General features: G+C 40.6%; 1 protein-coding gene and 1 long non-coding RNA gene across 4 annotated transcripts in view; both read right to left on the reverse strand.

The window, feature by feature from the left end:
* The window catches only part of LOC119861459, a 60,604-nt gene extending 44,354 nt beyond the window's left edge, over nucleotides 1-16,250 (reverse strand). For 2 of the 3 annotated variants that reach the window (XR_006274357.1, XR_006274355.1), the window contains exons 1-3: nucleotides 16,038-16,250; nucleotides 13,038-13,087; nucleotides 12,552-12,618 (exon numbers count right to left, since the gene is read on the reverse strand). This is a non-coding gene — a long non-coding RNA (uncharacterized LOC119861459). The remainder of the gene's footprint in view (nucleotides 1-12,551; nucleotides 12,619-13,037; nucleotides 13,088-16,037) is intronic. The other variant, XR_006274356.1, reaches the window with a different exon arrangement.
* A 4,477-nt stretch (nucleotides 16,251-20,727) lies between these two features.
* Nucleotides 20,728-27,759, reverse strand: part of OTOL1 (otolin 1) — a 28,754-nt gene continuing 21,722 nt past the window's right edge. Inside the window, exons 6-8 of the mRNA XM_043492610.1 lie at nucleotides 27,437-27,526; nucleotides 23,794-23,865; nucleotides 20,728-21,944 (exon numbers count right to left, since the gene is read on the reverse strand). Coding sequence (XP_043348545.1) covers nucleotides 21,046-21,944; nucleotides 23,794-23,865; nucleotides 27,437-27,526 — 1,061 coding nt within the window. The 3' untranslated portion in view covers nucleotides 20,728-21,045. The remainder of the gene's footprint in view (nucleotides 21,945-23,793; nucleotides 23,866-27,436; nucleotides 27,527-27,759) is intronic.

Below are 27,759 nucleotides of genomic sequence, written 5' to 3' on the forward strand. Positions count from 1 at the left end.
CTCAGCCTTCCACATTAGTGTCAGGGGTTTAGCTTGGCCAAGAGTTACCTTATTTTGGACAGAAAATTGGGGTTTGACCTAATGAAATTTTTCCCAAGATGTATCTGCTCTTCTTGAAGATGTTCAGTTGTTGCTGGGAAAACCAAAAGCTGAAGTTTTCATTTTTCAGCGACTGAAAAAAATGTGCCCCCTCTGCACCCCAAAATTCTGACCAACTCCTATAAGCAAATTAGTTGTGCCTGTGCAATCTAGGAAATAGACTTGCTATAGTTTTCCCAGAGGTGCTAAAGTAGGACAGTCAGATCAGCAAAATAGTCCAGAATACTGGACTATTTTTAGATATGGCTTGCTATTACATACAGCACACTCCTTTCCTTTAGAGTGCCATTTGAGAGCCTATCCCTCCCTCATTGCCAATTGTTGTGTCTGTCAATGGGTGATCAGAAACACTGTGTGCTAAGCCATTTAACAGAGTAATTTTTTGTAAGGAGGAGGGATCTATAAGCTGTATAAGGCTCACACTAGAGAATCAGAGTACTGGCGTTCAGTTAGAAGCCTGCTGTTGGACTGCTGAGAGCTCTTGTTCTCATTCTTTAGATAAGAATCCAGATGAGCTGTGTGAAGGCCTAGGAAAACTATATCTATGAAATGTATTGGGGGAGTGGGGGTTTTATGTTGTGCTAGTTTTTGGATGTGATAAATACAGCACAGTTTGTGTTAAGCTATCTTTTCATCCGACCAGCAGGTCTTTCAAAGAGCAGTTACTCAAGGAATGAGGTCACACAGACATGCAGCTGAGTTGTCCAGAAAAAAAAAAAACAAAAAAAAAAAAACTTATGCCTAGGCCCGCATTCTTCCATCCACTTTTTAGAAAAATAGGCACACTGATGAAAAATCTCCAGCTGCCAGCAACATTTCTCAGCTCATTATCCAGGAGCAGCACAGAGCAGCAGAGTTGACCAAGAATTGTCAGCATATTCAGTTCTACTTATGGTCATCTTCTGAAGAACTTCAGTGGCTCTTATTGAGATATCCCATCCCATCTTTGGAATGCATTAGCACACAGCAGAAAGCAAAGAAGCAGAGGCCCCCATATATTACCAGATATTCTATGGGTCAGCAGAGACAAAACTGGGAACCAACAGTCCCTAACTTTTTCCTTCCAATCATTGTTATAGGCAGAAGTTAACATGTGCACGCAGCCACCTTTTCCCATTTATTATCCAAGAGAAGCCAAACTAATTAAGTAATCAGCCTCCAACAATCTATTCTTTCAGCATGAGAGAATCACAGCCTCCTATTAACTTTCCATGAAATACCAGAAAGGCTAAGTGAGAAACCACCAGCCTGAAGACATTTTCTCCTCCAATTTACATTTTAATGGAAGAGCAGAGAACTTATTGCAAAGTGCTGGGAGTTGATAGGGTTGTGTAGACTCTAAGGGTCTGACAAATACATGCACTGACCCACATTTTTACATTTGATAGGACAACGGGGGAAACCGCTGAACAGCTCATTTGGAGTTGCATTAATTACACTTTTTATGTGAAAATAGCAAAACATGTCACCAAGAGCTAGTTTGCAGGCTGCATTTGTGGGACAGTTTAGACTAGTGTTTAGAACAGATAACTGGGTGCCAGAAAGGTCCAAAGCTCCAATGGTGGCTGAGCCACTGATTGTGTGATCATCATGGTCAAGGCATTTGACTTTCTTGTGCCTTACTCAACTCAGTTGCAAAAGCTATAAAAGCAGCATGACTTCACTGAAAGACAGATGCTGTGTCTGGGTGAGCTTTCCTGGGTAATTAGATTTCCCCAAGTCATTGTCACTGAAAAACAGAGGAGTTAGTGAAAGGTTTTTGGCTGTGGTATTTACTTTCTCTGATTTAGCACAGGCATTAATTAAGGCTACAGATTGGGATTTCCCATTCTCTTATCACAGCTGGAGAACACAGAAGAAGTGAAAAAGTCCTGCACTGCCATTCAGCTGTTTCTCTCTCCACTTTTCTAATAGGACAGTGGCAAAACTATCTGAAGGAGTACTTGTGGCACCTTAGAGACTAACAAATTTATTAGAGCATAAGCTTTCGTGAGCTACAGCCGATGCATCCGATGAAGTGAGCTGTAGCTCACGAAAGCTTATGCTCTAATAAATTTGTTAGTCTCTAAGGTGCCACAAGTACTCCTTTTCTTTTTGCAAATACAGACTAACACGGCTGCTACTCTGAAAACTATCTGAGAAATTCCAGCTTGTATCTAGACATGAAAGCACTTTGAATCACTTGCTATAGCAGAGGACTGGCAGAGACATTGATCCCAAGCCCCATAGTTCTGCCTACTTAATATGTAACTGCTGGTGAGTTGCAGCCTCTTATGTTTGGGTTTTATTACAGATCATAACAGTAGATTAAAGAGGAGTCAAGTTTGTCCTTGCTTACACTTACTATGCTGAGCTGTAGCTCACGAAAGCTTATGCTCTAATAAATTTGTTAGTCTCTAAGGTGCCACAAGTACTCCTTTTCTTTATGCATGCTTAAGTGGTTGACCCTAACAAAGCTCTTCTAATATCATTGAACAGAATGATCAAAAAGTGCCAAAAGTCTGTTCCTCCATAGGAATTGCACACAGCAGCCTATGCCTGGATTTGTGGTCTCTTTCCTCCCTCCCACTATGGGAGCTTCAAACATTTTCTTAAAAAACAGTCAACATCTCACCTTCCCTAGATCTATCTAGATATACAGATGGCCTCCACCATTGTAGCATCTGTGCAGCACCTCCCATGTTTGCATGAATTTAGCATCACAATACCCCTGTGAGGTAGGGAAATGTTATTGCCATTTGCAGATGGAGGCACAGAGAGACTGGCAGAGGTCACACAAAAAAATCTGTGGCAGAACCAGTAGCTGAATCTAATCTTCTGAATCCCAATTCAGCACATTTACTGCTCTCAGTGGCAGAGCAGAAAGGCAGTTGAAACACACGAGCCTGCTACAGGATTCTTTTAAATGAGAGAACAACTGACTTGACTATGGTTGGTAGATGGATAGCCATATTCTCCTGCTTACCTTCTATGGAGTACAAAGTTGAAAAGAAGAGGTGGCCAGCAAATGAATCCACCATTGAGCACTGAATAAGGAAAGCAGCATTGTTTAAGAGAGAGAAATACTTCCTGGATAAGTCATCATTTTATCCTCCAGGGAGTAAGTGGCAAAGGCAGTTGTGAAGCGCCTGGCCATTCACAAAAAAGAGATGGTGTTCCAGCAAAGTAAGCTCAAGACACTGACAGCTATCATTGGCCAGAGATGAAGCAGCCTTGGGTGAATGAATAGCATTTCCCTCTCAGGCTGTAGCTCACGAAAGCTTATGCTCTAATAAATTTGTTAGTCTCTAAGGTGCCACAAGTACTCCTTTTCTTTTTGCGAATACAGACTAATACGGCTGCTACTCTGAAACCTGTATGGTTTCTGCAAGTGTTAGATAAAGTTACCTTTTCAAACACCTTAGCCCAAATTTTCAATCTTTATTCATGTTAGTAAGGACTTGTCAGAGTGTTTTTAAAGGGACTTATTGTCTACATATGCCTCATTATGAACAAAGTTACGCAATGAGACTTTAGGGAAAGAAGCATATGCCTGAAAGCTCTGATTATTCTATTGTTACCATTCTGTTGTTGCTTGGGCACTTGGAATGAAATCCCGGGCCCTGTGAAGTCAATGGGGCTGGGTTTTTACATTTATTTTTGGCTCAGTTGCAAGCACAGGTTTACAAGGCATTCCAGTTCATCCAAACATTGGCCCCAACGATACCATAATGGAGGTGAGGCTGAGGCCAGTTTGTGTAAAAGTCAGTTGGATCAAGCTAATATTTTGTCATTACAGAGATGATACCACTCATTTGACTCAATTACAAATTTCCCATTGACTTTAATGAGAGCAGGATCAGTCCTTTTCTTACTGATAAAATTAGTCACTGTAAGACTGACTGACTATATGTCCTGGTTTTCTGCAAAATGTACATTGCATTATCTTGCTAGTACATGAGACAGGGCCTCTGAAAACTTGCGGGAAACCATTGACTACATTTTAGCCTATACTTTGCTTTGTTTCTAGTAATGAACTGATGAAATTCTTGAAGGACAATTCCAATGTATTGGGAGACTTTAATTATTTTAATTTTTTACCCGAACCTAAGGAAAAAAACACCTGTAAAGGTCTAGTATATTAGCAATGGAGCTGATTCTACAAAAGTAAAATCAGCTAAAAACTGAAATTTCAGAGTGGGGATAGTAAATTGGCATATCTGGAAGAAACCATTTTCTGTCAATACTAAAATGTGAGTGGCTTTCAGGAGATGTACTCATGCTTCTTAGAAACATATGATTAATTTAACAGTATTGTCCAACAACTTACATTTACACTCATATTATAATACATCAAGATGGATACAGAGCTTTAATATTGTATCTGTAATTATTAGACGTCTACTTCCTTGTCTCACCCCATTCCTCATTTACTAAAAATGTTTTAAGAACAGTAAAAAGAAACCTTGAAAATGGACTCTGATCATTTTGTTCACCAGAAATTGCTCTCTATGGATAACTTTCATGTTTATATTTATCAGACTAATTCTATATAACCCCAAATTCACACCTATAAAACCAATTTACAGGTTTGTGATATATAGCCCAACAGAAAGAGACTGAGTCAAAATGGATAAAACAACAATTTCATTTATATAAGTAATGTGATTATATTATTCTAACATTTTATTGACTCTTTACAATGAAATAAACTCTGAGATTAAGAGGGCCATAGACAGACATTTTTATTAACTAGTCTGGTGTCCTTTCGATACCAAATTGATGAGCAATCATGGCAGACAATCTTATTATGCTAGTTTGCAGATTTATGAAGACCCTGTAGTTTAATAAACTGTTATGGGGCAATGAAAGTTTATGTAGATCATTAGAAATGTCAGAAGAGTACTCCAAAAGGCACCATAAAATGGTGCATTACTCGTTTAATTCACGACCTAATTAAAATAAAATCAGTAGTTGTTTTATTAGTTTGTCCTCATCATAGCAAAATCCAGTTTTCCTGCCTAGAGTATCAACTACTTGGTGAACAGACTGGAGCCCTAGTCTGGAGAACAATAAGTTCAAGAGACCTGAATTTCACCTAATGAAAACTGTCTTCTCATGGTGGGGTGGGGGGGGGTGATAGGATACACTTAAAGTAAGGTAACAGAAAAAAAGATAAAGGTGGATGGGACGCAAGTACAGAGAAAGTAAATGACAACAAAATTAAGCCGATGATCCCTTCCTCAGTCAGAGAGAAAAGGTGCAATAGTTACATCCCCACCGTCTCTTCGGTGCCTTTAAGGAGAGAAGCTAGAGTTATATCCTGCCCCCCATTTTCCACCATCTGAGAGGAAAGACATTTACACCTCCCCTTTTTCTACACCCGCCAAACTACATGGAAAGAAAAACAGTTCCTTGCAGTTCTCTTCTCCCACATAAAGAGAAATAGGGAACCAGGCCCACCTTTTGTACAATCCCATTTCACCCTCCCTCCCTCTCTCTCATCAAATGCTTAAACTGAAAGCTCTTTGGGGCAATGACTGTTTTAAAACACGTGTTAATACAGTGCTGAGCATGGTGGAGACCTGGTCCCTGATTGGGACCTTTAGGTACTGCCACAATACAAATAATATTGTAAAAGTTTAGATTATATTTATAAGTAACAGGAGCTAAGAATAATTCTTTCAAGCTACACAGTATACCAGCTCTTACTTGTTACTCCACCTCCATCTGCTCTGGAATGACATTAACACACAGCTACTCCCCTGTTCCACACCAGACTTGGAAAATGCAGGTCACTTTATCCTCTGGACAGCACAAAACACATGCAAACTCAACTGGAAAATTAGACTAAAGGCTACGGTGAAGGCAGTTATGGCTACCAGAGAGAGAGAGAGAGAATGATTCTGTAGTCCAGTGGTTAAGGGCTCCAGTCCCCCTACTCCCATCACTCTTTCATTATTTATCCACAGTGGAACAGCTTCAACGGAAGAGACTGAGGAACCCCACATAGGAATTATCTGATAGCAGGGGTGGGCAAACTTTTTGGCCTGAAGGCCATATCTGGATATGGAAATTTTATGGCAGGCCATGAATGCTCATGAAATTGGGGGTGGGGTGCGGGAGCAGGTGAGGGCTCCAGCTGGAGGTGCAGGCTCTGGGATGGGGCTGGGGATGAGGGGTTTGAGGTGCAGGAGGGTGCTCCAGTCTGGGACCAAGAGGTTCAGAGAGTGGGAGGAGGATCAGGGCTGGGGCAGGGGCATGGGGGGTGAGGGATCCGACTGGGGGTGTGGGCTCTGGGGTGGGGCTTACCTCAAGCAGCTCCCTGAAGCAGTGGCATGTCCCCCTCTCCATCTCCTATGCAGAGGCATGGCCAGATGGCTCTGCACGCTGCCTCATCTGCAGGCGCCACCCCCGCAGCTCACTTTGGCTGTGGTTCCAAGCCAATGAGAGCTGCAGGGGCAGAGCCTGGGGCTGGAGCAGTGTGTGGAGCCCCCTGGCTGCCCCTACACATAGGAGCTGGAGGGGAGACATGCTATCTGCTTCCCAAGAGCCACATGGAGTGGGACAAGCCCCTGAGCCTGCTCCCAGGCTGGAGCGGGGCAAGTCCCTGTATCTGCTCCTAGGAGGGAGCTCCAGGACTGCATTAGAAGGTCTGATGGGCTATAGTTTCCTCACCCCTGTCCTATAGCTCAATGGTTAGAGTACACAGAGTTGGAAGACTCCGTTCAAGTCCTGTCTCCTCTTCTGGCAGAGAGAGGGAAATCAAACATGAGTCTCCCACATCCCAGGTGATTGCTCTAACCACTCATCTAAAAGTTATAAGGTGGTCTTTGGGTTCCTATGGGTATGTTACTTGGAGCTAGGGTTAGGGTTCCTATGGGTAGGGTACCTGGAGTTAGGGTTAGGGTTCCAATAAGTAGAGTACCTGGAACTAGCCTTAGCATCCCTATGGGTATGGTTTCTATGGGTAAGGCTCCCCAACCTAGGATTAGGGTTCATATGGGTAGCTTACTTCCAGCTGCAACTAGAATTCCTATGAGTAGGGCACCTCGAGCTAGAATTAGTGTTCCCAAGGGTATGGTATTTGGAATTTGGGTTAGGGTTCCTATGGGTAGGGCTCCCTGCCATACAGTTAAGGTTCCTATGGGTAGGGTACCTGGTGCAAGGATTAGGGTTTCTATGGGTAAGGCTCCCCACCCTAGGGTTAGGTTTCATATGGGTAGGTTACCTCCAGCTAGGGTTAGGATTCCTATGAATAGGACACCTGGAACTAATGTTAGGGTCCCTATAGGTAGGGTACCTGGTTCAAGGTTTAGGGTTTCTATGGGTAGGGAACTTGGAGCAAGGTTTAAGGTTCCTATGAGTAGGGCTCACCATCTTACGGTTACAGTTCCTCTGCATAGGATACCTGGAGTTAGGGTTTTGGTTCATATGGATATAGCTCAACTCCTATGGCTGGGTTCCAATGGGTAGGGGACTTGGAATTGGGATCAGGGTTCCTATGGGTAGGGCACCTGGAGCTACAGTTAGGGTTCCCTTGAGTAGGGCCCCTGGCCCTAGGGTTAGGGTTCCTATGCATAGGTTACTTACCGGAATGTTTAGGTTTCCTATGGATAGGTTCCTTGGAGCTATGCTTAGGGTTCCTATGGGTAGGGTTCGTGGAGCTAGAGTTAGGGGTCCTATGAGTAAGGTAGGGTTAGGGTTTCTATGAGTAGGGCTACCCGCTCTAGTGTTGGGGTACCTATGCGTAGGGTAATTGGAGCTAAAGTTAGGGTTCCTATGGGTAGGGCTCCCCCCCTAGATTTAGGGTTCCTATGGATAAGGTAATTGGAACTAGGTTTATGGTTCTTCGGGATAGGGTAGTTGGAACTGGGGTTGGGGTCCATTGAGTAAGTCTCCCCACTCTACGGTTACAGTTCCTATAAGTAGGACCCTCCACCCTATGGTTATTGTTCCTATGGGTAGAGTACCTAGATCTAGTGTTCGGGTTTGTATGGGTAGGACTCAATGCCATAAGGTTAGAGTTCTTATGGGTAGGGCACTTAGAGCTAAATTCAGGGTTCCTATGGGTAGTGCTCCCCGCCCTAGAGTTATGGTTCCTATGGGTAGGAATCCCTGCTCTAGAGATAGGGTTCCTATGGGTAGGGTACTTAGTGCAAGATTTAGGTTGCCTATGGATATGTTACTTGGAGGTAGGGTTCGGATTTTTATGGTTAGGGTTCCTATGGGTAGGGGTCCCCGCCTTAGTGTTAGGGTTCCTATGGTTAGTGTATTTGAAGCTAGAGTTAGGTTTTCTGTGGGTAAGGTTCTTGAAGCTAGGGTTAGAGTTCCGATGGTTAGGTTACTTGGAGCTAGGGTTAGGGTTCTTATGGGTAGGGCTCCCTGCCCTCAGGTTGGGGTTCTTATAAGTAGGGTACCTGGAGCAAGAGTTAGGGTTCCTACGAGTAGGGATCCCAACCCTAAGGTTAGGGTTCCTATGGCTAGCATAGGTTTCAGAGTAGCAGCCGTGTTAGTCTGTATTCGCAAAAAGAAAAAGGAGTACTTGTGGCATCTTAGAGACTAAGAAATTTATTAGAGCATAAGCTTTCGTGAGCTACAGCTCACTTCATCGGATGCAGTGAGCTGTAGCTCACGAAAGCTTACGCTCTAATAAATTTGTTAGTCTCTAAGGTGCCACAAGTACTCCTTTTTCTTTATGGCTAGCATAGTGGGAGCTGGGGTTAGGGTTCCTTTGGGTAGGGTACTTGGAGCTAGGGTTAGGGTTCCTATGAGTAGGGCTCTCTCCATCTGTTGTATAGGGAGCCTAGCCCCTAATTCAGCTGTATGGATCATAGTGTTGTTCCTCGACTTTCTAGGTGCTGTGACACTCAGCGTTGCAACACCAGTGCCTTTGTGGGTCCCACCTCTTCCTATATTTCTCATTAAATTGTCTACTCCCTATTAAGTGCTATGTAAATTACCTAGAAACAATGTGGATAGAAAGATAGTCACAACATGGTGCTGAGTTATGTAATAGAGGGTGTTTGGAGGATATGATTCTTAACTGTGAATTTCCATCCATTTGTTAATACAGGATGAACTTTCTTTTAAACAATAGCTTATCTCACCAACTCTTCTTCTGTAAAAATGTCCTGGTATTGCTTTTGCTAGGACACAACCCCAATCTAAAGGTATGAAGAAAACAGATCACTTAGCAATGCTCTCTTAAATTCAATGTACTGTGGCTTACAACGGGATTCATTAAAATCAGCTTACTGATTTCAAGCAGAAGCAAACTGTAGGTTCCTTTAAAAACTGAAATGCTCCCTGAATTTCAATAGTTCTCAGCATATTTCCTAAAATCATAGGGACAGACCTTCAGCTGGTGTAAACCATGGTAGCACCATTGGCTTCAATGGAGCTATGACAATTTACACCAGCTGAGGATCTGATCTGTAATTTTGTTAGAACCCAGAGAGAGACATAAGAATGAATTAGGGCATTTTAAAGTAAGTCAATAAGTGATCTTTATTCCCCATTTCTGTTCTCCTAGATAGGAGAAAGCAACAATTTGTATCTCCAAGATAATACCTATGTTTGTATAGAAATATTGATTATTGCATACAGTGAGCAACTGAGTTTGTTTAGCTGTCTGACAGGCCATAAGACCCCCCGTGGTCAAAAAAATATGTGCCTAAGTGTGTGTGCCAAAGTTAGGCATATCAATCATGCCTTCCCTCATGACCACCATGGCACACATATAATTGCATGTGTATATTTAGGGCCTTATATAAACCCACTGAAATCAATAAAAGATTCCCATGCACTTCTTTGAAAATGTGGGGTTCATTTTGCGGGAGAGACTGGATCCCTCCCCCATTCCTTAGTTGGTTTTAAGCAATTAGGGGTGGGAATTTCAGAAGTGCTCAACATTGGCCTATATCTGCCAATAATTTCAGCAGGAACAGAGTGAGCCCATTGCTGAACAATGAGATTAGGGATTTGGGAATTTCTATTTGCTATCATTTTTCATGCAAATATTTTTTTAAAATATTATTTCACCTGATGTAAATAACTTTATATGGAAGCTACTCTCTTGCTGAATACCAGATGCATTTCATTTTGGTAAACAGGAATGTTTTCTCATTATTTTGCTTCATTGTGGTTTTTAACATTATTGAAAGTGTTCAACAGCTTGATTTTAAATAATGTTCACCCAGCTCATCAAAACATAGAATAAGTAGTTCAAATACCATTACATGCAAGGAATAATATTATAATGCATGAGGTAGGGGAGGGAAGAAATCATTAAAAAGATATTTGGAACAAATGTTGTTTCTGTCCAACACTATGTTTTAGCATGTGGCTTTATTGGTCCAATGGTATATTTAAATATGAAGATTTATCATATGAATTCCAGCTAATCACTTTCTAATTACCCAATTAAGACCATACTATAATATAAGACCTACTGCATTTGATCAACAAGTCAATCCCCTACTTGCAAATGAAAGATATAGTCTCCAACAGAAAACTTACTCAATATTAAATTGATACTACACTTGAATTTCGCTAAAGGCTAAGATGTAGCCAAATAGTAGGTGCTTCTCATGCAACAGCTCACAGGTATTTTAGGGTTTGGTATCTTTATATATCCCTTCCATCAGTCCAGACATAGAAAAAACTGTCGTTACCATAGCAGCACTACTAGCTGAATTGGCAGGAAAGGTCTTACTATCTGGATTAACACACCATCTCCCACAGGACAATGCAAGGAGAAAGAGTTTCAGTAGAGTCTTGCACAAACTGGTGCCTACAGTTCCCCCAGCTGCCACTGTCAATAATATAGGGCTATGTGCCCAACAGCAACAGTCCTGAGTAATGGATGGTGAATAGTCACATGCAGGGAGATTTCCCATAATTTCTAGTCCAAACCACTAGAAATGGAAAGTCCTGATATCATGAAGAAAATGAAGTGGGTCCTGTGGAACCCGATAAGTGAGGCACTTTAAACCAGAGACCACATCAGAAAAGTTTCCCATCAAAATAATAAGATACTATTTTAACCTTTGGGTCAATGTTTTATAGCCTTCCATGTTTGATCTGACTGCCTTATCTCCACAAGGCAGTACCAAGGGTTCTGATTCTTTAGCCACCGCTGTCTCTCACTTTCCTGTGTACAAATAGGCTTATTTATAGAGAGAAAACCCTAGAAGTGCCAGCATTAAGACTATTAAGCCATTTTCTCTACATCTTCACATGCTGGAAGTTGAGCTAGGTGGAGACAGATTTAAACTGACCCCGATTTTGGTTTTGCAAAACTCAACCAAATGACAAGGATTAGCTAAGAGAAGACAAATTCAGTGTCTGCTCATCTCCAGTTTTATGTTTAATTAATTTGTATGTGAAAACAGTGGGCAATACACATTGCTGAATAACGTGAGTGGGGCTTTAAGAACTTCTACAGCAAGACTGGCTGCCACAGTATATTCAGCCTAGTTCTCCTCTCACACTTTAACAAAAAAATAAATTAAAAACCCCCACCAAGCTAACTTCACTTTCCTTATTTACATGCATTCCATTTTTTCAGGCTGCTTGACTTCTTCAAGTTTAATATTGCATTAACATTCCTATTTTGCAGAGTAGAGATGTAGGCACATTGTAAAAGTATTTTGGGTGTCCTCTGGAGGAAAGGTGATAGATATGTGTACGTGTATATTCACCACCAGAGAGCTGTTGTGTAGTAACAACCTTCAATACCAGCCTTCATTGCATAGTGTTTGAACCAGTGATCTAGAAGGAAACATATTATGCCCTATTACCGATAACCTCAGCCATCCTCCTCCCAGCTTCATCTGTACAACTCCTATTTCAGTAAAAAAATATCACTGAAATTGTTAAAGTATGTTGTTGGTGAATCTTGCATTTACTGTGCAAGGTCTCAATTCTGCAAACACTTATGTATGTGCCAACTTTCAAGCTTGTGAACAGTGCCACTGAAGTTCCATTTTTATAAGTAATATTGAGCATTATGAACTTTGGCATTTTGCCAAAGAAAGCAACAGATCTCAGTGAGACCCACAAAACAAAATGTATTTCTAGCTCACACGCAAGTCACGTTTGCACAAACTTTCCAATCACAATGTATAAAATGAACTAATTCTTTTTCCTCCAGGAATAAACAATGAGAGAGCCACTTACCCAAGGATGAATTTTTCCCAGTTTCACCTATGAGCTGAAGCCAAGTATGGAAAATTTCAGCCCAAAAGGAATTAGTTGAATGAAGTTAGGAGCAACTCAAAAAGGAGATTAGAATGGAAACAGTTTTCTAGCTTACCTAGAGTGGCCACTGCCACACCTAGTATAAACATACAGTGCAAGCACCTCTGGATAAAGGACACAGCAGTTGTTAAACTGAATCCAGCTATACTATACACCAGTATGCACATAAGTATTCTGAGATGAAATCATTGCACTGTGGCATGCAGTACCATTCCAAAAAGACTGCTTCAGGTAGTATTTCTGGTGCTCTAGTCTCATTCTCAGAGGTACAGCTCTCTGGAAAAGGCACATAAGATTATGGCAGTGCTCTGACCATGAACAAATAATAGTGAATATAGCAAAACAGTGCCAACCTCCCCACCATTTGATAAATATTCCCTGTTAAGAATCTTCTCCATTTCACAGACACATCTGATTAACTGAAAGTGATAGCCCTTGAACTCATTTTAATTTACATTGAAAGGTTCTTCCTCCCTCCTCCTCCAAAAAAAAAAAAACAAACAGATTTTTTGGTCCACACAATTGACATTATAGCAAAGCTACAAATCTTTATGACATGTAGCAGTCCTTAAAGTGGGATATTTTATGATGTCTTCAAAACCATTATGAATTTATTTCATGAAATCACTGTGCTTTCACTGAAACACATTCATTTTTGTTCAAACTGGTCTACAGCACTTGAGCTGCTTGCTTACCTGGCTGCTTCCTATGCACTTGCTGATTAGTCATGCCCTCCCTGATATACCTAGAAGAAAGGATGAAAAAAGGCCCCACTGAGCATGAATGTCTTGCTGATTTGCAGCTTAATGACAATGACAAATGGTATTTCCCAAAGGAGCATGTGATTGGTGAGAGATTACATCAGCCAGTACATTAAGGAAACACCAGCAGTCAAAGGATGAAGCTGCAGATGGCCTTGGTCCCAGTGCAAACCAACTGATCAGGCTAGTGGGATGACATGTCTGAATGCAAACCACATTACCCACAAATACAATCCTCCTGAACAGAGGATAAATGAGCAGCAAGGAACACTAGCAGAACCAAATTATTCAGTGTCACCTGTGAAGCCTCCCCCATTGTGCAGAACAGAAATTACAATATTGCAAACAGGATATGGTATAACCTACATATGGGAAAGCTGGGGTCATAGGGGCTGGGGTCAAATTCACCTCTCATATAACCTCACTGAAGCTAAAGGTGTCAAACTAGGGGTTAATTTAGCTCTTTGTATGGTGATAAGATTAGTATTGTAATATACATCATAATATTCATATTACCATTAAGTTATTAGGATGATAACTGATTGGGGGGAGGGAGACTGAGAAGCATAAACAAATTTGAAGTGAAACATTTTCAAGTAAGAACTGAAAGAGTTTGGTAATCTCAGCATAGTGGATTGCAACATGACTCATCAGCATCGAGGGGTGGCATAATCAGGCCCTAACCTGTACACCATTGTAGTTTGTTTAGTTTGGGCTGATGTGAAAGACATTGTGTAAAATGAAACTGTTGCACAGAGGCCTGATTCCACAGACACATGAATAAATACAGTAAATGGAAAACTGGACAGTAACATGAAATATTAACAAGGTTCCTGAAGCACACATCCATTTCAAATGATTTAGGGCATTATTAATAAACTTATAAAAATAAATGGAAATCAAGAGCACAGAAATACAACTTGATTTCCATTTATTTTTATAAGTTTCTCTTTTTTAATGATCTAGATGTGTCTCCGTTGTGGTGATGGGGACTACATGAGAACCCAGTTTAGTTAGTTTAATGGGTCTGAATTGTACCTAACAGGTCCTACAAAACGTTATGCCTGAGTCTCCATTTCATTTTACTTTGTGAAGTTATTCACATTAGCACAAAGTGAGTGCAAAACACTCCCATTCAGTTTTACGAGTACTTGGCACTAGTGTAAATGACTACACAAGGAGAATCAAGCCCATTGATTTTTTTCCCCTCTTACTGCAGCTTGTTGTAAAAGGCACAGTCATTTAAAAATAGAGACTGAGACATCGAGGATGATTTTCTTTCAGGAGAACTTGTGTTATATTGTGGGATGGTGGAAAGTCTTTGTGGTAAAAAGCCAGGAGTTGGGGTCAGGGTAGTATTCCTTGCTTGTCCTGTCTGACCAGGGGTGAGACATTTCACCTCTCTCTGTCTGAGTTTACCTCCATTAAAATAGAGAGGATAATGATACCCCCTTCACAGAAAGAAAAGGAGTACTTGTGGCACTTTAGAGCATAAGCTTTCGTGAGCTACAGCTCACTTCATCGGATGCATCCGATGAAGTGAGCTGTAGCTCACGAAAGCTTATGATCTAATATATTTGTTAGTCTCTAAGGTGCCACAAGTACTCCTTTTCTTTTTGCAAATACAGACTAACACGGCTGCTACTCTGAAACCCCTTCACAGAAGTGGCTTGAGGACACGTTCACTACTGTCTCTAGAGAACATTGAGGTTTTCAGACGGAGGGAACTACAGAAATGAAAACTATTATCACTAGAGGTCGTGATATCCCAGAATCATTTTTCTAGGCTACTGAAAACAACTGCTCCTACATTAGTATACTGAGTACCTGTCTTATTTTCTAGGTCAAAGAGTCAAACAGGAACATTTTAACTTAGAAAATAAGATAAGATGTTTCAGTCTGACTAAGTAGCAGCTGCCTTTACTATTAAAAAATATATAGAATAGAATATTTCACTGTAATATGACCAAACTTGATACACCATGATGCAATACTACTGACATGTCATGACATAATAAAATGAAAAATTTAATTAACGTTTTGAAATGAAATTTTATTTTCCCAAATGAAATTTCAAAATAAAGAAAAATTCATTTCAAGATGTATGCCCCCATGGGAATTCTTGTCAGTCTACTAATTTGGGTTAAAAAAAAATCTGAAATGGTATTTTCCAACGGAAAACTGTTTCAGCAAAAAAAAAAAAAAAAAGTTTTCTAAGCAGCTCTAATTATTATATATCCAGCCAAAATTCAGCTCTTCATAGAACTCCTCGCTCATCTTATCAAAGAAGCGACAGATGTGAATGGGATTTATTTAAGAAAAAGGCAACAAAAGGATAAAGATTAGCTCTGCAGCAGGTGTAAATAGACCTGCCAAGTGTCACTGATTTGCAGTGTGCAACACACAGCAAGACAGCAAATCTGCGTATTTATTTCCATTTCAGTCATCCTTCCACTTTGCTTGGTTTAAAGAAATTGAGGCTTTTGATCAGGAAAGTTTTGCATGGCCTCTCAGAGAGAGAAAATTCTAACAGGGCAAGAGCTCTGTGAATATCTGCTTACAAAGGGATGGGGAAGGGGTTAATGTGTGTATTTGTTTGTGTAGAAAATTAAAACTAGTTTGGGGCAATTTATAAGCCCAGCTGTAAGTTGATCTGATCAAAGGCACTTGGACTAATAAACAAACACTTAGTATGGCCAAAAGACTGAAATAAGAAAGATACTAAACATAGAATAATACTTTTCAGCACATTGTTGTTAATGTTATTAGATAAGATCATTCCTTTTCTCTTTGAAAACAGATTTATTTTTCTCATCGGCCCCAGCTCTGATGAACCCTGACTAAAATCTATCAAGAATCCAGTTTAGTTTATCTGAATTAAATCAAGTTTATACAAGGAAAAATAGAATGCACATAAACATGCCTCACACTCACTTTTTAAAAGATCACCAAGCAGGCCAGAGGTTCTAAGTTACTTACAAGTATGAAATAATATCTATCACTTGGCTGTAACTGCCTTTGGGAAAGCAGCTTGTCTTATCAGTGACCCATCCAGTGTTCCTCTCTCCCTTTCCAGGAAGTGGTTCATTACAAAATTCATTCCACCTGCATAAAACCTGAGGCTAAAGACTCTAACCAGATGGAATGCAGAGGGAGTGGAGACATGAGATCCACTATCCCATCCCCAGGTCAGTGAGCCACTGCCCCTCCCAATAACAGTAGCTACTACTGCCTACAAGCTGCAGTACCTATCACAGTCCCTTCATCCCATTTGCACAGGGGTTTTGAGGGCCACTGGATTTGTGTTAATGTGCACCCTGCAGGCCCTCCCTTGGCCTGGCCCAGCCCTCCCACGTATGGCCTTCTGTGCTAGCCCAGACTCTTTCCATAGCATTTATGGGTGCACAACACTCCTGCATAAATGCTCTGCTTGCAGTATCCCCACATAGCGCCTTCTGCATGGTTTAAATGTGTTGAGGACTTGTGCTGCCCTTCTGCACCATAGGTGAATTCCACCCACAGAGTTTTGTAAAAAAGCAGGGGCTTTGTATCTTCCAAACCATTCACAGGTGACACTTGGCCTGTATGAATAATGAGTCATTTACTATTGCATCCCTGCTCTCTTTAAAACTTGCATATAGAATTACTGGCTGCTGTTCTCCACAGAGAGCCAATCAATTTCTAGCAAGGACTATGTGGGCAGTTTCTTCAGAGCCCCCAAACCCTGATGAGCTGTTTTTCCCAGAAAATGACATATAGTTTATTCATACTGAAAGTTTACAATTCAGAAGGAGAACAGAAAATTGCTGGATGTCCAGATACAGCCATCTGTTACGTGGACCGCGTCTGTTGCTGTGGGCATGCACAAGTAACTAAGTAGTACTGTGACCAGGGCCGGCTCTAGGTTTTTTGCTGCCCCAAGCAAAAAATTTGCCACCACAAGCTCCGAGAGCGCAACTGCCCAAGTTAAAAAAAAAAAGGTGGCCAGAATGCCACCCAAGCAAAGAAAAAAAAAAAAGGATGGCCGGAATGCTGCTGCTGGAATTGTGCCACCCCGAGCATGTGTTTGCTTTGCTGGTGCCTAGAGCCGGTCCTGACTGTGACAGCAGAAGTCCAAACTTATAATATTTTTTCCAAATATTTAACAGTTGTCAAAGAATGTATAGACCATACCCTGCATCCTTTAAATGGTTAGCACTCTGAATTCAAACCACACACTAAAGTACTCAGAATAAGTACCAAATTAAGTCACAACTACTTGATAAAGCTGGTACATGTTATATTTGAATTACCAGTGTTTAAACAGAGCTGTGAGGCTGATGAGTTGACAGACATTTTTAATTTTGCAGGTAGATAGAATCAGTCTTTTAAAATTGGCTTGTCTTTTATCTTAGAATGTAACAGAAGTTCTCTGAAGTTAATTTTCTCAGTGAACATAAGAAGCCTTGCTATGCCTTAATCTTGATACAATATTAAAAAAAGTAGAAATGAAGTACATAATTTATGGTGGTATTTAAAGAAGATATTGAAGTCATGATGACAATTTAAGTGAAAGAACCAAGTGTGAAAAGACCACTTAACCTCTCTAATTCACTGTATTTCTTTAAAGTCTGATCCAGCATCCATTGAAATCAATGGAAAGACTGCCATTGACTTCAATTAACATTGGATCAGGACTTTGTAATATATAATAATCCCACAAGAAAACTTTAACCAACCACAGCAAGTGTCCTTAGCTGAGAGGGAGCACAATCCAGCAGATAGAGCACTGAACTGGGAGTCAGGAGACCTGGGTTCTATTCCTTGCTTTGCAACTGACAGGCTGCTTGGACAATTCACTTCAACTCTCTGTGGATGTTTCCTTCCTATCCTTTGTCTGTTTTGTCTATTTAGATTGTAAGAGGCAGGGACTGTCTCACTATATGTTTGTGCAGTACCTAGCACCAGGCGTCCCTATCATCGTAGGGGCCTTAAGTGCTACAGTATTACAAATAATAACAGTGTTAAAAATATATACAAAGTAAAGTCATAACTCAAAATGAGTTGGTACATGTTACCAACTCCGAACATTGAAATAGATCCCCTTTTGGAGGATCGTAGTTGAACTGTTTGGGCCAAAAAAGTGACCTACCTGGAAATGATTGTAAATGGAGTCAGCAAAAAGTGTGTACAACATTCCATCTATTTAAAAGACAGTCATCTGCTCCACAGACAAGAAACAGTGTTGTTGATTCAGAATGTAGCAGACTTCCTTCTGAGTCACTATTGAAACAATTCTCCATTTAGAGGGCTTTGAGGTGTCACCATCCAGATTATATGTGCACCAAGGTCTTGACCACTGGCAAAAATGCAAGAATACAGCTGTGAAACCCTTGTTGTCCTGGCTACATTCCATCTTCAGTAGCAACACTACACTGCATTTCTTCCTCTTTTGATCTAAAATGGGATGTTGTGTTGCTGTGTGGTGTTAAAACGTTGCCATGTTGCACCCCAGAGGTGGCCATATTTTAATTATGGGTGAAGTGGTTCCTATGTGTATAATTTGTATATCTGTATATAAGACACCTTGGACTGTGAGGACATACGTGACTAGTGGAGTTGCACATCTCTCCCAGAAACATTGACTGTACAATCCTATTGGAAAGCTGACTGGGCCTGTTGCTTTCTCTGGGTGAAATGCCATTATGGCAGTGTTAATGTTGTTGGATATGATTTCATGCTCCAGAGAGTGCCTGCCTTGGGCAGAGAGTGCAGCTAAATTGATGTTTTGAAATTCTGTTTAATTTCATTAAAGCTGTTAGTTTTAGTGGATCTTTGTATTATTCATACAGGATCTGTTCTGAAACCCATAAAATTAGTTTTCCATTCACTTCCATGGGTTTTGGAATCAGGCTTTCTATCAAGGTTGATCTCTGGGGGATTTTATGTGGTTGACGTAATATCACAAGTACAGTTTTTATTACTACTTCTTGCCTAAGAAGCCATGTGAGAATTCTCCTTTTTGATCATTGAAATAGTCATACTAAATCAGACCCATGCTCCCTCTAAGTCCATGTCCTATCTCTGATAGTAGCCAAAAACAGATGCTTCAGAGGAAGGTGAAAGAAACCCAGATACAATCTGCCCTTTACTTTGGTCTCTTCCTAGACTCTCACTCCCCCATCTTCCTATCCACTGATCTGGGGCCCTGGAAAATATTTTCCACAGGTTTGTTTTTGATGTTTTCCAGCTTTAGGAGGTCAAATCATTTTGTTGAATCTCTAATTCTATATCCTTTCCAGATTTGTGGTCTGTGTGTCCATAAAATATTTGCTGAAAACTTCATAAGGCCCTGATCTGAGACCCAAGCTTCTAGCCTCCTAAACAGAGTCAGCAAAACAAAGTCTATATCTTAGTCCAACTAGTTACCAGGAGCCTAAAACAGACCTTCACTAATGACTACTCCCTCCCTAACTAATTTGCTCTCTCCCTTCTGCATGTTCCTCCTTTCTGATTATATAGGCCAACCCCAGGCCAGAGCAGGGAGCCTCCTTAATTACACACAGGCTGTTTTGGTTGTGAGCTCTTAGCTGTGCCTTAAAGGGGTAGTGAGATTCACAGTGAGATTATGGCCCTCTGAATGGTTACCTTAGAATCCTACCACCCACGAACAAGAATGCTATCTTGGTCATTCTTTTTGAAGTGTAATTTTGTTTGTGAGTGCAGGTAGCTGCTGAACTGTGATTTCCTAAGAAGTAATGGTTCCAGTACCAAGAATTGGGAGAGAGGAATATGTGATGTCACTTTCATTGTAGCAAGAGAGTGATCAGAACCATTCCATTTATCATACTGAATATGCCCAATGTTGTTCTAAAGTTGTAAAAGGAATTATGAAGTTAATCAATGTGAGAGAAGGCATTGAATGGCCTCTGATCCAGCACTTTCTTAAGCTAATAAGGACCTGGATCAATTCTGGTACCCCAAGATTACTTCATTTCTTATTTTTACTTCCCGAAATTCAGGTTGGCTTTGACAAAGGAATTCTTAAAAAGTTGTCCATGTGTTCATTAAACATTTACCGAGTTATAGGATTTTTCTGATCATACGATGATATGCCACAGTCAAGCACCATTTACAGAAGTACTTTTCCTCTAAATCATTTGAACTAATCGTTCCATCAGCTACAATGTTGTCAACCAGCACATTAATGTATTTTTCTCTGTGTATCATAGGAAAAAATAAATTTGATTAGGCAATCATCTTATTTTATTCTTTATTGTTCCAAAGATATTCAGTTCTTGTAAATACAACAATAATTTGATGAACAGAGAAGTTTGCACTAATTGAGTGATTATAATACAATTGCTAAGTCAATCTTTTATTCCATGCATTACTATGTATAAAGTAACACATAATACTGGTTTGATAGCAAACATTTTTAAATCTATTAACATAATTTGAACAAACAGACTACTTGCAATTGTATCTGATTAATCTCTGAGTCAAATCCTGCAATCCTTAGCTAAAACTTGAAACTCCAACTAACTTCAATACTGACTCCCATGGACATTTTGACTTGTAATTACTGCAAGATTTGGCCTTATCTGAATTAAACTAATATATTGACTTTGTGTAATTTTAACAATTTGATGATCTAGCATGGGTCTGAAGTATAAATAAAATCTCTTTGGGATCTATATTTTCCTGAATGCATTTGGGTAATATTTCCTTATATGATCATGACAATTAGGCCTCATCATAGAGGGTGGCTGTATCTTTTGGGGCTCTTTAGTTAAAATTAATCAGTTTATTACAAATATAAATATTTGTATAGAAAGATTATGACATCTATTTCACTAAAGTGACACTTTCTTTCTCCTTCATCCTTCTCCCTCCACCTCCTACTGACAATCAGAGTGAAATAAATGTTATGTTTCTTAGTCGTTTGTTTATCATCATATATTTATGCAAGGGTCTCAAAACTATCATCTGGATACAAAAGAAACCCTGTAAATATGCTGTCATCTTCAGCACTGACATAGATCCCATTCCAATCCCGTCCAACCTCCAACCAAACCTGATCCCCTGCATTTAATTTCAAAATGATCAGGAAAGATGCCTGGTCTATCTCTTGACCATAAAGTGTTTCACGGGTTTTGACTATCTTCTTGTTTTGTGCCACAATGCTAATTCGAGCAGGCCGCCCTCTGATCGTCATGTGATAAGCAAAGACATACGCTCCAGGAATGCTGCAATTGAACTTGCCTGTAGAAGGATTATAATCTTCCTGGTCATTGTACAAAATCTTGTCAAATTTAATAGGGACATTTGGTGGAGGGAAAGACTTTGACAAGCCAGCACTGAAAGCTGATCTTCGGACTTTTGAGTTATCACCCTTGGAGCCTTTGATACCTCTGGAGCCTTTCTTTCCACTAGCTCCTCGTGCCCCTTTACTACCAGGATTTCCCTTTGGTCCTAGGGGTCCCATCACACCAGCTGGTCCCAAGTCCCCTTTTTCACCCTTACTTCCTGGCTCACCCTTTTCTCCCTGTTGTCCATTCATTCCAGGAATACCCTCAACTCCAGTGTCTCCTTTGCTGCCTTTTTCCCCTTTTATTCCAGCTTCCCCTTTCCCCCCCCTCTCTCCTCTCTCCCCTGGCTCCCCACAATCCCCCTTTTTGCCCAGGTCTCCCTTTTCCCCTTTATCTCCATTTTCCCCATCTAGCCCCTGTAAGCCCAGCTCTCCCTTTTCTCCCTTCTCTCCTTTGGTCCCATTCTCACAAGTGTCCCCCTTCACTCCCTTCTGTCCCTTCATTCCAGGAAGGCCAGAGTTTCCTTTATCTCCTTTAACTCCAGCTTCACCTATAAAAAAAAAAGGTCGAAATAAAGAGTCACAAGAAAGAATAAATACCTCAAACTATGCAGCACTCCTAGCCTTGGTCTGGTCACTGTGCTAAGTAGGGGCTAGCAGAAGCAGATGTAAATGCCATGTGCTTGTGGTTAAAAAGTAGACTGTATGTTACATTCTCAATGTTTTCTTTCTGTTTTCCGCTGGAGTGGGTTGAGTGAGTGGAGGGAGTAATTTGTGTGTTGAGTGAGGGGGGCAGTGGATTTGAGGGAGGGGAGTCATCGTGGGCTGAGTGAATTTGGTGGGAACAAGTGGAACTGAGGCAAGAGGAGGAAGATGTTGAGAGGAGAGGTTAGAAAAGGGAGGAGGGAGGAGTAAGAGGCTAAGGAGGCTTGGGAAGGCGATTAAAAAACAAAAGAGAATAGGAATAAAAGATGAGGGCAGAGAGTAAGACTGAGACAGAGACCGAGAACATGGAGAAGACCAACGAGAATACAACACTGGGTATGTGGGGAGGAAGCCAACTTGATGGAAAAGAGAGAAGTAGTGACATTAAAAACAGTGCCAAGATATATGGCAAGAAAGAGAAAGTGGAATCAAAGAAGAAAAACAGGCAGAAATAGTAAGTCCGTTTTTTAAATGCATTTATCATAAATTTGAGGGGCGACATACAACTGAAAATACTAAATCCACAATATTAAAAGCAATTGATAAAATACCTGTATTCTATACAGGGCAAGACTCTCTAGTGCCATCTATCTGCTGGTGTGATCTGGCTTTAAAGCCATCTTAACCAAAGGAAGATTGCCCCAGTGTGAGGGTCATCCTCTGGTGGCATAGAGCCAGTGTAGCTACTCCTACACCTCACGCTCTCCTGGCTGTCAAGGCAGCAGAGAAAAAAGGTTGTGGCTTCAGGAAAGCAGGTGGCAGGACAACTTTACACTATGCTGATCCTTGGATTGCACCCTAAAACTCCTCTAATGTAGCCCAGGGATGACAGGCCTGCACAGAGCAGCGGAGAGCAGAATTTTAAACCACATTTGCACACACATCCCTGTGCATTCTGAGCCATTAGGCTGCATCAGAGGATCTGATCTGTCTCTGATGGGGTTTTTCACACTATCTAAATATGGCTGAAAGTATCACTTCCAGGTGTGAATTTTATCTCTGGCTCATAAAGTTACTTTTCACTGAAAAATAACTTTTCTTGCCTTCAGAATGCACCAGATTGCAACAAATCCCATCTCCAATACATTTTCCAGGTGGAACATACTCCCCTACAGGAACACTCTCTCCCACACAAACACACACACACACAGTCTCTTCCTTCCCCACCGCCCCCCCCCAAGCCTCCCATTCCAAAAATTATTAGTTTGGTTGGTTGCTCAAAGATATTGCCTGGGTGGTTTCAGTTTCAGTTGGGTGGTCTCAGTTGGGTACTGTTTCTATCATACACTAGGACCGGCTATAATTTATAGTATCTACACACTTAACAAAATGGGTGTTTCAGTTGGATGGTTTCCGTTGGGCCCTGTTTCTATCATACACTAGGACAGGCTATAGTTTATAATATCTGTACACTTAACAAAATGAAATTATTGAAACTGCACCATAGGCAGACAGGAGGGTGACAGATAACAACATAATTTAGTATGTAGACTGTGATCTAAATACTGAAGTCCACATTCAGTTCTTACTCACGCATAGCTACCACTCACTGTAGTGAGTTTTTCCTGAATGTGAACTGAATAAAAACTAAGTAGTGAATTCCACATTGGGAAAAAACAGATTAAATATTAGAAAACCAGATTAAAGAGGAAGATAGATCAATGTTCTTGAATACTCTGGTATAGCCTTACGTACCTTGTTCTCCAGGTTTGCCTGGATACCCTGGAATTCCATTTGTTCCTTGGTCACCATGTTCTCCTTTATCTCCTAAGACATTGTTACCATTAATATGCTGCTATGTATATTATTTGTGGCAAAACATTCATTATGTGGCATGGGGCTTATACCATTTGTGTATGTGTGTGTGTGTGATTCTCTCTCCTGTAGTAAAAATGAACTTAAAAAATGACAGTTCTAAGAAAGTTCCTTGGGACCCCTTAACCGAAAACTCCAAAACACCAGCACCCATCAAACTACCCATCATGTTGTACTTCTGTAGTTATCTGGTTCATCTTAATGCCTAAGAAATAAGTAACTGTATGCAATCAGTAATGTCGGATGGGGAGGGCATTTACTGTCATTTAATGGCCCGAAAGAGAGGCTGACAGCCACTAGACTCAGTATTGTCATTTTAGTTTGACAGCCCTAAAAAGCATTAATCAAGAGGGGACATCATAGCAGAGGACATTGATTGAATCACACTCTGCTGTCATCTTTTTTTTTTCCTGAAAAAATGTTCAAGTGCATTCAGTACTTATTGAAAAGAGAGATTAACTGCATTCGCTTTAGCAAAGTATGATGCATGCCAATGCTATGCAAGCAAACATTTATAGCTCTGCCAATAGAATTCAGTCCTCATGCACTCTTCTAGTTTTTTTGGACAGAAACAGGCAATTGAGCTGAATTGCATCCAGTGTGTGGTAGTTTAGTGACATGCAAAATGAGAACTCTGCGATGACCATCAAATTCATTTTCACTTGAGATTTGAAGACAGGTTTCTATGGCAAATGATTAATAGAACCAATAACCACAAAGACAAACCCCTTGATCAGAGGATGGCTTAGAAGAGGATGCACAACCTGATTGGGTACTTATGGTTATTGCAAATATTCCGAATGGGATCATGCTTGACTTTTTCCTCTCTTTTGTATTGCACACAACTCTCTAAGTGCAGGTCAAGAATAACCTAGGCATGGCCCAGTATCTAACCAAATACTTTGCCTCAGTCTTTAATAAGGCTAATGAGAATCTTAAGGATAATGGTAGCATGACAAATGAGAATGAGGACATGGAGGTAGATATTACCATATCTGAGGTAGAAGCGAAACTCGAACAGCTTAATGGGACTAAATCAGGGGGCCCAGATAATCTTCATCCAAGAATATTAAAGGAATTGGCACATGAAATTGCAAGTCCATTAGCAAAAATTTTTAATGAATCTGTAAACTCAGGGGTTGTACAATATGATTGGAGAATTGCTAACATAGTTCCTATTTTTAAGAAAGGGGAAAAAAAGTGATCCGGGTAACTACAGGCCTGTTAGTTTGACATCTGTAGTATGCAAGGTCTTGGAAAAAATTTTGAAGGAGAAAGTAGTTAAGGACATTGAGGTCAATGGTAAATGGGACAAAATACAACATGGTTTTACAAAAGGTAGATCGTGCCAGACCAACCTGATCTCCTTCTTTGAGAAAGTAACAGATTTTTTAGACAAAGGAAACGCAGTGAATCTAATTTACCTAGATTTCAGTAAGGCGTTTGATACCGTGCCACCTGGGGAATTATTAGTTAAATTGGAAAAGATGGGGATCAATATGAAAATTGAAAGGTGAATAAGGAATTGGTTAACAGGGAGACTACAGCGGGTCCTACTGAAAGGTGAACTGTCAGGCTGGAGGGAGGTTACCAGTGGAGTTCCTCAGGGATCAGTTTTGGGACCAATCTTATTTAATCTTTTTATTACTGACCTCGGCACAAAAAGTGGGAGTGTGCTAATAAAGTTTGCAGATGATACAAAGCTGGGAGATATTGCCAATTTAGAGAAGAACCGGGAAATCATATAGGAAGATCTGGATGACTTTGTAAACTGGAGTAATAGTAATAGAATGAGAAGTGTAAGGTTATGCATTTAGGGATTAATAACAAGAATTTTAGTTATTAGCTGGGGACGCATCAATTAGAAATAACAGAGGAGGAGAAGGACCTTGGAGTAATGGTTGATCATAGGATGACTATGAGCCGCCAATGTGATATGGCCGTGAAAAAAGCTAATACGATCTTGGGATGCATCAGGAGATGTATTTCCAGTAGAGATAAGGAGGTTTTAGTACCGTTATACAAGGCACTGGTGAGACCTCATCTGGAATACTGTGTGCAGTTCTGGTCTCCCATGTTTAAGAAGGATGAATTCAAACTGGAACAGGTACAGAGAAGGGCTACTAGGATGATCCAAGGAATGGAAAGCCTGTCTTATGAAAGGAGACTCAAGGAGCTTGGCTTGTTTAGCCTAACTAAAAGAAGGTTGAGGGGAGATATGATTGCTCTCTATAAATATATCAGAGGGATAAATACTAGGGAGGAAGAAGAATTATTTAAGCTCAGTACCAATGTGGACACAAGAACAAATGGATATAAACTGGTCACTGGGAAGTTTAGACTTGAAATTAGATGAAAGTTTCTAACCGTCAGAGGAGTGAAGTTTTGGAATAGCCTTCCAAGGGAAGCAGTGGGGGCAAAAGACCTATCTGGCTTTAAGATTAGACTCGATAAGTTTATGGAGGAGATGGTATGATGGGATAACATAATTTTGACAATTAATTGATCTTTAACTATTCATGGTAAATAGGCCCAATGGTCTGTGATGGGATGCTAGATGGGGTGAGAATTCTTTCCTGGGTATCTGGCTGGTGAATCTTGCCCATATGCTCAGGGTTTAGCTGAGTGCCATATTTGGGGTCGGGAAGGAATTTTCCTCCAGGGCAGATTGGAAGAGACCCTGGAGGTTTTTCGCCTTCCTCTGTAGCATGGGGCATGGGTCACTTGCTGGAGGATTCTCTGCTCCTTGAAGTCTTTAAACCACGATTTGAGGACTCCAATAGCTCAGACAGAGGTGAGAGGTTTATCGCAGGAGTGGGTGGGTGAAATTCTGTGGCCTGCCTTGTGCAGGAGGTCAGACTGGATGATCATAACAGTCCCTTCTGACCTTAATATCTATGAATAAGTTTGTTTCATCTACAGCACCCATCGCTGGGACAAGTGATTATTCAAGTGTAGGTGCTAAGTGTTTAGGAATACTAAAAATCACACTGTTGCAAACAGAGAAGCATCGCTCTAAATAACAGATAGTTTAATGGATAGTTTAACTTTTTAAACATTTTTTTAAAAAATATGTTTTCTCCATGAGCAAGAAACTGCTGGGTCATACTTAGAGTGATTCATGATAGTAGAGTGACCACTGAGGGCCTGGTCCAAAGAATATTAAAGTGAATGGGAGTCTTTGCATGAAGTTACAGATAATGAACTAAATTCCACTCTCTTGTTGGGTGCAGTCAATTTGGTCTGAGAGATTTAACTTTTAAAAGCTGCTTTTATGCCTGCTTGTTGCTTTCTTTACTACACATGGGCCTGATCCAAAGCCCATTGAGGTAGAACTTCAATGACCTTTGGATCAGGCTTTTGTGAATATCCATTTTTATTTTGTGCTGTTATAAGTTATAAGTTACAGGCTATGGGAATTACAAGGTATTAATTTGTACCAAGACATTTCAATTGCTTTAGAAAATATATGAGAAAAAAAAGAAATCTCGTGCTTTTGAAATGAGCAGCTACTGTTCCTCACCCTTGTCTCCTTTGAAGCCCTTTGGACCTTGAAGTCCAGGAATTCCTGGTAGGCCCTGAGGGCCAGTGTCTCCCATCTCTCCTTTAGGACCTGGAAAATGAGCATTTGAAAATTCATTAGGCAATGGAATTCTATCTTCATAATGACTGAAAAGGATGAACTTTATAAAGTGACCTATGAATGTTAGTTAGGTAGTAAACCACAAATGATGGAGGTTGCCACATACTGATGGGTGCTTTGTGGAAACAGAGAAGAACTGAGTATTTTCCTTTGTGTCGTGGGAGTGATACAAAAGAAGCAGAGCAGGGCTCAGAACTGAGTCA

Source organism: Dermochelys coriacea, chromosome 9 (assembly GCF_009764565.3).
Source record: "Dermochelys coriacea isolate rDerCor1 chromosome 9, rDerCor1.pri.v4, whole genome shotgun sequence".
NCBI classification, from domain to species: Eukaryota; Metazoa; Chordata; order Testudines; family Dermochelyidae; genus Dermochelys; species Dermochelys coriacea.